Source organism: Panthera tigris, chromosome B4 (assembly GCF_018350195.1).
Source record: "Panthera tigris isolate Pti1 chromosome B4, P.tigris_Pti1_mat1.1, whole genome shotgun sequence".
NCBI classification, from domain to species: Eukaryota; Metazoa; Chordata; class Mammalia; order Carnivora; family Felidae; genus Panthera; species Panthera tigris.
This window is the reverse complement of record NC_056666.1, coordinates 71,263,526-71,276,265: the sequence shown is the minus strand read 5'-3', so window position 1 is coordinate 71,276,265 and position 12,740 is coordinate 71,263,526. Positions and strand designations below refer to the sequence as shown.

The 12,740-nt window shown below is 36.8% G+C and overlaps 1 protein-coding gene across 2 annotated transcripts in view; it reads left to right on the top strand.

The window, feature by feature from the left end:
• NELL2 (neural EGFL like 2) overlaps window positions 1-12,740 on the top strand; it is a 393,863-nt gene that overhangs the window by 209,235 nt on the left and 171,888 nt on the right. For both annotated transcript variants that reach the window (XM_042992139.1, XM_042992138.1), the window contains exon 13: window positions 415-543. In XM_042992139.1, coding sequence (XP_042848073.1) covers window positions 415-543 — 129 coding nt within the window. The remainder of the gene's footprint in view (window positions 1-414; window positions 544-12,740) is intronic.

The following is a 12,740-nucleotide window of genomic DNA, read 5'->3' as shown; positions in this document are numbered from 1 at the left end:
CGAACTCACGGACCGTGAGATCGTGACCTGGCTGAAGTCGGACGCTTAACCGACTGCGCCACCCAGGCGCCCCTGAGTTGTCTTTTATATTGTAAATCTTCATTTTGGACTCCATGGATCTCTCTTTGTTCCAGATATTTGGAGGGCTATACTTCAAATATCAGGGACTAGAAAACCTAAAGTCAGAAGGAAGACATAGGAGACAGAATTAACTTGAAGTAGGAAACACCTGAGTTAAACATAAACACCTTTTAGTACACATAGCATGTGGTTCTCTAACAATGGATGAAAGTATCAGTTTAAAAAATAACTTAGGGAAAAATGGCTTCTAAATCGAAGGGAGTATTTAGTCAGCAAAATTTATTCGTTTTGTCATATTTTCATTTACCTTAATAAGTTTCTTTTTTCTTGTAGGTTATGACTTTTGTTCTGAAAGGCATAACTGCATGGAGAATTCTGTCTGCAGAAATCTGAATGACAGGGCCGTTTGTAGCTGTCGAGATGGTTTTAGGGCTCTTCGAGAGGACAATGCCTACTGTGAAGGTAATCCTTGTAATGATGTGTAGCTCAGCTGTATAAATTTCCTAGGATTACTGCATGCAAAATTTATTAATTTCCCAGGTTGTCAAGTTGATGGGCCCATTAAAAGCAGTGAATTTAATTTGAAGCATATTAATCAGCTAAAAATAATTATCTTTCAAATTAAAGTTTTTTAGCTATCTGCTATATGTCAGACTAATAAGTTATATGGCTGGTTTCTTGAATTAAAATAATACTTCCACTGTGAAATTGCCTTTCTTTTTTCATAATTAGATATTCAGATAGTTCACATATTGACATGATTATTGTGGCTTGCAGTTAGAATTGTAGTCAGATTTTTCCAATGTTGTTGAACAAAAGCAATCAATTAACAGGAAGATAAAGTACCACTGCTATCTTTGTTTGCTACTGTGAGTAATCTCAGTGGTTGTATTAATGCTCCGTGGTATTTAGTAAATAGCTCCAGTGGAGTAAATAGATTCCTAGTTATTTTTTTAGAATCTTAAACTAATATCCACGGTAGTTTATTCTCTCATGGAAACAGTCCAGATACTGTGAGGAGGCCCTTGACATTCACAAATACTGTTCAGGAAAGACCCTGGAAGTCCATGTAGTAATTTATTACTTCCCTGAGGCACAGATTTAGATGATTCTCATTAAATATGTGACTAGCTAGTGGGTCTTGCAAGTAAGAACACTGACACAGTGGTGTTTGGACATTTGGAGGGTTCTAGACTTATCCTTTCCAAATGTCAAGAATGTGCCATTGGTCCTTGGAGACAGAAAACCTCTAAGGTATAAACTTGCCAGCCTCTGTTTAGCTACACGATGATTTATTGGCCCTTGGGAAACCAATTTCTGTTGTTTCTCTTAGCTTTCAATAGATTTTCTCTGCCTTAAAAGTTGGTATTTATTTTTAAAATTGACCTTTTTTTTCCAAAGTATTTCTTTAAATGTTTCTGATTCAGTCCAAAAGAGACCATTGTATTTTTGCTGAAAGATATGTCTTTCCTTCTCCATTTATGATGCAGATTTTTTAAAAAATGCTCATTTTGAAACTTAGTAGTGTATTTTCATTATAATATTTGAGATCCCTAACATGTAATAAGCCCCACTGATACTGTCAAAATGTGTAACATGAAACCACATGATATAAATTCATGTGATACCTCTTTCTGGATCTTAATTTTCTGATCATTATTTTTATTTTGAGCTTCTGCTTTTGTTGTTGTGGTTAAGTATGTGCCCTCATGTAATAAAGATTTAGTGAGCACCTATTGTATACCAAGCACTTTTCTAGGTACTGGGTAGTGAATAGTGAATAAGACTGAGAAGTTTCCTGTGTTCAGATCTCACATTCTAGGGGGAAGACAGAGAATAAGTGGTAACCATAGAAATAGAGAAGGCAGTTTCAGGTAGTAATAAATAATAGGAATAAAATGAAACAGGATGATGTGATAGAGAATGATTGGGGGTTAATTTAGATGAGATGGTCAGGGAAAGTCTATGGGGTTGATGGAGATGAGTTGACAGTTGACTTGAGATTTGATGATAAGGAAACAGCATAGAAAGATCTGGAACAGAGCATTTCAAGCAGGAGCAATAGCAAGTAGAAAACCCCTAAGTGGGAACTATCTTGGATGTTCTAGAAACTGAAAGAAAGGATAATGTGATGCAGCAGAAGAGTCAGTTAAGATGCAATCGAAGAATGAAGTGGGGGCCAGGTATTTTAGGGAGGCTTGTAAGGATTTTAGGTTCATCTCAAATAGGGGAGTGATATACTTGTATTGAAAAGGATGGCTCTGGCTGCAGTGCCTTAAATTAACTAAATTGTAGATTATGGGTTAAATATGGTGGGGAGAAAGAGACATAAATAGGAAGACCAGTTGGGAGGCTTTTGCAGTAGTTTAGGCAAAGATGTTGGTGGTCTGGATTAAGAAAATGATAAGGGAGATGAAGAGGAGGAAGCGTGTTCTTGGTGTTGGTTTGAAAATAGAGCCAACAGTACTTGCAGATAGTTTATTGTGGAGGAGAATTGAGGAGGGATTAAAGGAGTTTGAACAACACATGGATGACGTTGCTGTTTATTGAGACAGGAAAGAGTTTAAGAGAAGAAGGCAGAGATTTAGATTAAATAACTTTTTAGTGCAACCTACTGAAAATGGGTTTTTATCATTGTTATGTATAAATGTATGGCACAAATGAGCAGCTACTTTGCATTCTGAATGGATCATACTGAAAGATGGTTTGTAAATTTCTTCACATTATTTCTTTGTCATTTAAAGATAAAAATCTTCAAAAGTTAAGAAAATGATGGAAAAACTCGGTTTATTACAGAGATCTTGAATTTTTCATGATGAGGACTTTTAATATTGTATCTTTCATTATTCACGTTAAGAGGTTTTTTCCAGTATTGTGATCAAATTTGGTTTTCCTTTTCATTCTGTTATTGTTGTTAACTTTAAGGATATTTGACTTCTTAGAAGCAACATTTAAAAATTATGCAATGGTTCATGTTGTCTATCAGATGGTCTTACAGAATTCTGGTCCTCTAAGAAATTAGACTTATGATTATATACAAAAATAAGCAAGTAATAATTTGTAAGTGATCTACATTATGTTTATTAAATCTGTAGGGTTGTTTTAATGGTAAAACTGTAATTGAGATTATTGATTTTTACCACAGTTTACTTGATCAGGTTTAAAATAGCGCTGTTAAATGTTGGAGTTCATTTGTTCATTTGGCAAACATTTATTGAATGCCTTCTTTGTTCAAGGCTACACTAGAGGTGAAACAGTAAATAAGACATACATAACTGATATTATCTCAGTCAAGAAATATAACATCCAGTTCATTACACCAAAGAGCATTTAATTTCACATGTGGCAAATGCCCTGAAAGAGAAATAGGTTAACAAGAGTCTGATCTGGGTGGGTGGGAGTGCTTGAAGAAAATAGTTTGATTGTTTGTTTGTTTCTGAAATCTAAAGATTAAGTAAACATCAGCTAGGCATAGAAGTAAGGATGGGAAAGAAGGGAATTTGCCAAGCAGAGGACTCAGCAGGCCTCCAGGTGGTGAGAAACACTTTGTAAGAATTGATAGAAGGCAGAGAGCAAAGGGAGAGGTGCCTGATGAAATGGATGAAGGGCAGCATGGCCTTGAAGGGCACAGTAAGGACTAAATAAGGGTTTCATGCTAAGAACAAAGGGGTAGGCAATGAAAGTTTTTAAGGAGTGAAGTGCCTTGATCACATTTGTGTTTTAAATAAATCACTTCAGCTTTAGGCTGAATGGAGATAAGACTGGATGTGGGAAACCAGTGGATATGGGAAACTAGTGAATGAGAGACAGTGGTGGCTTGCATTAAAAATGGAAATGGAGATGTGGATGCGTTTGAGATCATTTGTGAGGTAAAACTAGTCCTGCTGGTTAATGGGTGACAGGAGATGAGGAGGAGAGAGGTTTCAAGGTTGCTACCTAGGCTTCTTTTCCTGAGTAACAGGCAGATGGTGGTGCTACTTACTTAGGAAACAGACTGGGTGGGAAAATCACCAGGTTGCGTTGTGGTACCTATGGAACATCACAGCTGAGTACCCTGTTGAATATACTTGGATATGGAGTTCAGAGAAGTTTAAGTTGTACATAAAATTTGGGATTTTTTGGCATATAAATGGTAGCTGAAGAACTGCAAGAAATTGACTAGGGAGTTTTTGAAAACTCCAGACTTTGAGCATTTTATAGAAAACATGATTTGGTGATGGAGACAGCAAAATTGTGGCTGAAGTGTAGGAGGAGAGAAAAGAGAAGGTGGTGTTATAGGAACCAAGAGACAGAGAGAATTTCAAGAAGAAAGTGGAATGCTTCTTAGAGATCAATAAAGATGAAGACAGAGATGTCCTTTGCATGGAACTTTATGGATGACATTGAGGACAAGAGCAATAGCTAAATTGGGTGCAAAAGTGAGGACACAAGCCAATTGGGAGCACATTGAATATTGCATAATGGGAAAAAATGTATCTGATGAAGGGACAGAACTCCTTCTAGATGTTTTCTTATGAAGGGAAGGAAGAAGAGAACAGTAGCTTAAAGGAAGTAGGGCTAAAGAAGCACTTTTCTTCCCTGTCCTCTTTTTTTCCTTTTAAGTTCTGTCTCTCCTTTACCTCCAGTATCTCAGCCATGTAGATGATAACCTGTTGTTCATGAATGAGTTTCGAAATGCCTTAGGTATTTATAAACATGGTTTAATATTAGGATTTTATGATTGGATGTCTTGGCCACCTTTTAGATATAACGGATGTAAAATATTCAGAAGTATGTTGGCCTCCTTTGTATTTCTTATAAGCTATATATATGTTTACCATATTTCTTTTAAAAATTATGTATTCAATTCCATCCATTCAGTGTCCCTCATTCGCTTTAGATTCTTAGTAAAATTTCAGTACTTCCCCTTCACTTCATCTCTTGTCAGTACATATAATCTGAAAGAGTTGTCAAAAATTAGTCTGCCCATCATGTTTTCCAGAATGGTTCTTTGCTACATGTCTTCATTCTAAAATGAAATTATAGGAGCTTTTGATGTTTTGACTATATCTTCCTTCTTGACATTCCACTATTCACTATTGTGTTAGGACCACCTTGGCATCCCATTTTAGATAGTGTCTTCAGAAGTCATTCATTTGTTAACTTTTTCTCTTCGGTGCATGATAGTTGCCAGGGATTACATTGTGTCAACCCAATAGTGCGTTATGTTGAAGAAGCTTTTTCTGGATTCCCAAACTCCTTAAACAGTTGGCGTTGTTGCTCTCCAAGCCTTTGGCATTACACAAGAACAGGAAAGTAATTTTGTACAAGTGAGTCATTCATAGAATTGCATATTACCTATAATTACTGAAATCAGTAATTGATGTCTTATTAAGTACTCAGATTAACGAGAATATAGGCAATTGTTTGGTATAATCTGAACTCCCTAGAGGAATAATCTCTTATTTATAGACCACTTCCTCTTGGATTCATTTAATCTCTTTCATTCTGACTGCTGCTGCCAGATATTTTTTACTTCCTGTCACCCTCTACTTAGTTATTCTGTCTTTAGTGTCTCACTCCCTCCTGACCCAGCCAGGACCCATTCTCCAGATTAACGTTTACAAAACACCATTTCTTTTCTTTGAGAGCCCACAGTGCCTTCCAGTTCAGCACGTCAAGCTCCTTTGCTAAGGTTCCACGGTTCTCTGTTGCCTGAAGGCTCCAAGGTTCTCTGTTGTCTGGCCTTTCAGTTATTCATCCATTAAGCCTTAGCAAGTCACCTAGAGCTATTTAATCAATTACTTGGCTCAGAATGGTTCATCTGTGTTATGGATTGAACTGTGTCCCTAAAATTCAGATGGTGAAGTTTGAAAACACAGTACCTCAGAAAGTGACCTTATTTGGAAATGGAACTGTTAACAAGTGTAATTAGTTAAGATGAAGTCATAGTGGAAAAGGGTGAGGTCCTACTCCAGTATGACTGTTGTCCTTATAAAATGGGAAAATGTAGACCCAGACACAGGGGGAGAATGTCATGTGAGCATGAAGGTAGAGATTGGAGTGATGCATCTACAAACCGAAGAACACGAAAGATTTCCAGGAAAGCCCAGAAAGTAAGCAAGGGGCACAGAATAAATTGTCCTTCACAGCCCTAAGAAAAGAACCATCCCTCCAACACCTTGATTTTGGTCTATTAGCCTGCAGAATTGTGAGACAATAAATCTCTGTTGCTTAAGCCACCAGTTTGTGGTACTTTATTATGGTAGCTTTAGCAAATTTCTATAATCTGGCAGAAATACCTTTTGCTTTTTGGTCTAATGCTTCATGATTTAATTATCCTTCCAGACTACTTATGTTTTATTTTCTTTCTGAAGACTTTCATGATGAATTAAGTACAAAGATTTAATTTCTCAAATCTATTTTTTAAAATTTTTTCTGACCAAAGAATGAATACCTTGTTCTGTACCGGTTTATATCCAATTGTCCAGTTGTAATATACTTTCTTATACACTATACAGTTTATTAAAGGACTGATACATGTATGCCTGTATATATAGGTCTCCCACCTATAAGTGTCTTGTGGTCATAAACTGTTTTATTTTCCTTGAATTCCTCTAAACTTCTAAAATAGAGATAGACAACGTAGAGTTTAAGAAATATTTGTTTGTTAATGGTTTTGAAATGCTTAGATATGCTGAACAGATGGGCACCTTTAGGCTACCCCACCACTAAAGAATTATTGAGGACAAGCATTGAACTTACTGAATTGTGCTTATATTGCATAAGAAAGGCTAATGTCATATTGATTTTTATAGGTAAAAAGGAATTCAGTTGTTTTAAATTGGTATGTTTTGGCCTTTAAAAATTATTTTGAGTAGTGCAAGAAAAGGAATTCATTCATTTAGAACACTTGCTATTTGTTAAATTATGTGTGCACTGATATATGGATAGTAAAAGGACCACAAATCCCAGAAATTTCCCTATCTCTATCTTGCTTTCACTGTACACTCTAAATTTTTACTTAAGATTTTAATTCTATCTAAAATGTGCAAACCAAGTCACTTGAACATTACACGTCTGGCAGGTAGAAGGTACTTAATTTAAATGCCACTGGAATGTGGAGATTAGAATCTTAATAAACATTTGTTTAGTGCTATGTGCCAGGCATGGCACACCTTCAAACATAAATTATAAGTTATATTTAGATCTTTTCTTCTTTTCTTTCCACCTGTTACATCAAACACTATCTCCTGTCATCTCATTCCTGTCTTTTTAATGCAATCCTTTGGCTAATGATACCTCTTCTACCTTTTTTCTTGTTCTGTATTTTTGGAGATTCTAACCCATGTGCGAAGTAATGTGAGCATAACTGTTAACGAACACAAGTAATTTCTCTATTCTTTTCTATTTTGTATTCTTCTTTCTTCTATTGTTTGTCAGTGGGGCTATAATAAAAAGCACCACCTGCTACTAAAGACCGTATGATTCTTATGAGACACTTAATATGCTTTATAGATACAGCATCTAATTTCTTCCAGCGGTCCTATGATGCAGGCAGGCATTTTTATAACATCTTGTTTTGGGGTGAAGAAAATTAAAGAACTAGAAAATCAAATGATTTTCCCCAAATCATTTACCCACACAGCAAACAGTAAGCCCAGGGTTCAAATTCATATCATGTATCTACAGATATAGTGTTTTTAAAATTTTACTACTTTTAGAAAAAAAGTTTATTTATTTATTTTGAGAGAGAGAGAGTGCCCACCCATGCAATTAGGAGCTGGGGAGGGGCAGAGAGAGAGAGGACCAGGGGATCACAACCTGAGCCAATATCAAGAATCTGAAGCTTAACCTACTGACCCATCCAGGCTCCCCAATTTTTACTGCTTTTAATTTACTTATTAGATACCTAATCTAATTCTTATTTTTGTAAATAATAATAGCATATAGATTTTTCTTTAGAGAGACATTTTTTAAAAGTAGCTAACTGGCTTACAAATTGAATGTTTCTGAAAAGGAAAAATAATCTGTACTCCATCCAGAAAGCAGTTCAATGGCATTAGAAAGTTTGTCATGAGCTGAGACCCTGTAAATAACCCACATAGGAAGACAATGGGAAAACAGACTTTCTCTCTTTCTCTCCTGTCCTTCCCCTCCCTCTCTCCCTGTGTCCTTCTTTCTTTCCTTCCTTCCTTTTTTTTCTCTTTCTCAGCTTATTACCACTTCACAAATAATTCATTTACTGTGAATTCCTGACATAGCTAGTATCTGCATATCATTAACTGTGGAATATAGAGCCAATCTGAGAGGATATTTTTAAGAATAAGATGAGAGATAGCCCCACAGAGTTGCTCCAAGAGATAAGAAGGGAAAGATGCAGAATGAGCTTAATTCTCTGATTGTAAAGCCTGCACACAAGTCCCCACTGGAGTTAAGGGGAGGCCTGTTAACAGAGTGGGGATAAATAACCAGAGGGCTGGCTGAGCCCTATGGGATTAATTAGGGAATTCTCATAGACACTGTAGCTTTCAAAATTATGGCTAATGATGTACTCTCTGTGGTGTGTTATGGTAGAGTTTCTTAACTAAAAAAAGCCTGAGGTTACTGTATTAATCAGGATTCTCCAGGAAAACAACCAATAGGACATATATGGACTGAGAGAAAGGTTGATTGATTGAGAGAGATTGATTGATTATAACGAATTGGCTCAAGTAGGCTGAGAAGATCCCAAGATCCACAAGTCAGCAATCTGGGTACCTGGAGAGTCCATGGCATATTTTGGTCCAAGTCCAAAGAACTGAGAACCAGGAGAACCAATGGTGTAAATTCCAGTTCAAGGGCAAGAGAAGACCAGTATCCCAGCTCACAATCAGGCAGTCAATATTTCCCTCTTACTCAGCCATTCAGATCTTCAGTTGATTGGATGATGCCCACCCACTTAAGCTCACATTAGGGAGGCAATCTGCTTTACTCAGTGCACCAATTCAAATGTTAATCTCATCCCTAGGCACCCTCACCAACACACCCAGAATAATGTTTGACCAAATATCTGGTCGTCCTAAGGCTCACTGGGGTTAACAAATAAAATTAACCATCACAGTTACAAATTAACAACAAAACAAATGAGAGGAGCAAAAGCATTTCTGATGTTTTCAAATATGAAGGTATCATCTTTTCATCTAACAAAGTGAAAAAGTTGCCACATAAACCAACTTCCAGAATTAATATGGTATACTGATAACCAGCAAAGAAATTGAATCAGGAATCAAAAAACTCCCAACAAACAAAAGTCCAGGGTCAGATGGCTTCACATACAAATTCTACCAAACATATAAAGAAGAAGCAATACCTATTATTTTCAAAGTATTCCAAAAAATAGAAAAGAAAGAAAAATTTCCAAATTCATTCTAAGAGGCTAGCATTACCCTGATACCAAAAACAGATAAAAGACTACACTGAAAAAGAGAACTACAGGCCAATATCCCTGATGAACATGGATGGAAAAATTCCCAACAAAATATTAGTGAACCAAATCCAACAATACATTAAAAAAATCATTCACCACCATCAAGTGAGATTTATTCCTGGGTTGCAAGAGTGGTTCAATATTCACAAATCAATCAATGTGATATATCACATTAAGAAAAGAAAGGGTAAGAAACATGATTCTTTCAATAGATGCAGAAAAAACATTTGACAAAGTACCACAGCCACTCATGATAAAAAGCCTCAACAAAGTAGGTTTGTAGGAAACATACCTCAACATAATGAAGGCCATATATGGAAACATTAGTGTTTTTAGGCCTTAATGGAACATCTATTTAAACCATATTTACTATGCTGAGGAGATAAGTGTGTGAGTGTGTGTGTGTGTGTGTGTGTGTGTGTGTGTGTGTGTGTGTTGTGTGTTGTTTTTCATAAGAATTTTTCCTTCTCTAATTGAGAAGTTTGGTGAAAAACTTGAAAATCACTATCAAGTGACACAGCTAAATTTGAACTTGCATTAGCAGCAGTCCTGGGCTCATTCATCATTTACTCTCTGTGATCCTTAACTTCAGCTTTTGCTGACTCAAAAACAATTTCTGTTCATTTGTAAACTTGAACATCATTAAGATATATAAATTGTAGAAAAAGGGCATTTTTTTCTTTGAAGGCAGGGTCCTCTCTGATATGAAGGGAGGACTTTAAATTTTTAAAACCAAACCTAATAAAGATTGAATTCCTCTGAATTTCTTCTTAGCCATAGTTTCTCATGTAAAATAAGTTAAAGAAATAATCAGTGCTAGCCATATACTATCCTTTTGAAACTAAACATCATAGTTATGTGACTTTCACTGTCAACTGATTTTCTGCCCCAAAGAATGCACTTCTCTAAAAAATATTCGTATAAGTCTGTTGGAGTTTTGGAAGCTATCTATATAAGGAACAAATTATGAATCAGCCATCAATTAATGATACATATATGTATTAAATAGGGTTAAGTACTTTTAAAAGAGGACTTCAGCTGTCTGCCTCCATTTTGATCTCAAACTTTTCAAGTTGGGTTCTTTACTTCTTTTTTTAATTTTTTAAATGTTTATTTTTGAGAGAGAGAGAGAGAGAGAGAGAGAGCAAGCAAGCAAGGGAGAGGCTTAGAGAGAGGAAGATACAGAATCTGAAGCAGGCTCCAGGCTCTGAGATGTCAGCACAGAGCCTGAGGCGGGGCTGGAATGTACAAGCTGTGAGATCATGACTTGAGCCCAAATTGGTAGCTTAACCAGCAGAGCCACCCAGGCATCCCACTAGTTGGGTTCTTTCTAACTTGTCTCTTGGAACAGGGGGAAGACTCTGAGGGCAAATCATCCCCTACTGGAAACCAAAACCACCAGGGCAAGCACTAAATACTTCCCTGAGCCAGCAAGACCCCTACCTGTGACTGACCTCAACACAGTGATCCCTTTGACCTTTGCTGCCCATGTGCACATACCTACCCACCTTTGTCCCTCATTTGCCTTCTATAAACATGGAAGTATTTTCAGTATTTCAGAGACAGTCTTTGAGACATTGGTCCACTGTCTTCCTGGTGTTGGCCTCACTGAAATAAAGTCCTTTCCTGTTTCACCACCACTCTTTTCTCTGCCTTTGTATTTGGTCAGGGTGAGTAGCAGATTCTGGTCTGTTTGGGACCCCCAGAGTTGGTGCACTTTTACCCCTGTACTCTAGCTATACTTTCTTCCCTCTGAGGTGGAGTTGGAGTTCTAAGCTCTTTTGGGGGAATTTTGATTCATGATTGGATTCTATGACTAGAGTTCATTTAGAGAATGTTTGTTCATTGTTCATTTATTCATAGTATGTGTTGAGCACATGCTATGTGCCAGGCCATGAACAGGTGCTGGTCATAAAACTGTGAGCAAAACTGATTAAGCTCCTGCCTTCATGGAGCTGACTTTCTAGTAGAGGTAACATTGAAAGTCTATGTCCATTTTCCAGATGCAGATGGAAATGAGAATTATGATTGATGGTTTTGTGCTTTGTTATTTTTTTATTATTTTTAAAAAAATTTTTTAACTTGTTTTATTTTTTATTTTTTTAAATTTGCATGCAAATTAGTTAGCATATAGTGCAACAATGGTTTCAGGAGTAGATTCCTTAGTGCCCCTTACCCATTTAGCCCATCCCCCTCCCACAACCCCTCCAGTAACCCTCAGTTTGTTCTCCATATTTATGAGTCTCTTTTGTTTTGTCCCCCTCCCTGTTTTTATGTTATTTTTGTTTCCCTTCCCTTATGTTCATCTGGTTTCTCTCTTAAAGCCCTCATATGAGTGAAGTCGTATAATTTTTGTCTTTTTATGACTGACTAATATCACTTAGCATAATACCCTCCAGTTCCATCCATGTAGTTGCAAATGGCAAGATTTCATTCTTTTTGATTGCCAAGTAATACTCCATTGTATGTATATGCCACATCTTCTTTATTCATTCATCCATCGATGGATATTTGGGCTCTTTCCATACTTTGGCTATTGTTGATAGTGCTGCTATAAACATGGGGGTGCATGTGTCCCTTTGAAACAGCACACCTGTATCCCATGGATAAATGCCTAGTAGTGCAATTGCTGGGTTGTAGAGTAGTTCTATATTTAGTTTTTTGAGGAAACGCCATACTGTTTTCCAGAGTGGCTGCACCAGCATGCTTTCACCAACAATGCAAAAGAGATCCTCTTTCTCCGCATCCTCACCAACATCTGTTGTTGCCTTAATTGTTAATGTTAGCCATTCTGACAGGTGTAAGGTGGTATCTCATTGTGGCTTTGATTTGTATTTCCCTGATGATGAGTGAAGTTGAGCATTTTTTCATGTGTCAGTTGACCATCTGGATGTCTTCTTTGGAGAAGTGTCTATTCATGTCTTTTGCCCATTTCTTCACTGGGTTATTTGTTTCTTTGGTGTTGAGTTTGATAAGTTCTTTATAGATTTTGGATACTAACCCTTTACCTAATGTGTCATTTGCAAATATCTTCTCCCATTCTGTCAGTTGCCTTTTAGTTTTGCTGATTGTTCCCTTTGCTGTGCAGAAGCTTTTTCTTTTGATGAGGTCCCAGTAGTTCATTTTTGCTTTTGTTTCCCTTGCCTCTGGAGACATGTTGAGTAAGAAGTTGCTGCGGCCAAGGTCAAAGAGGTTTTTGCCTGCTTTCTCC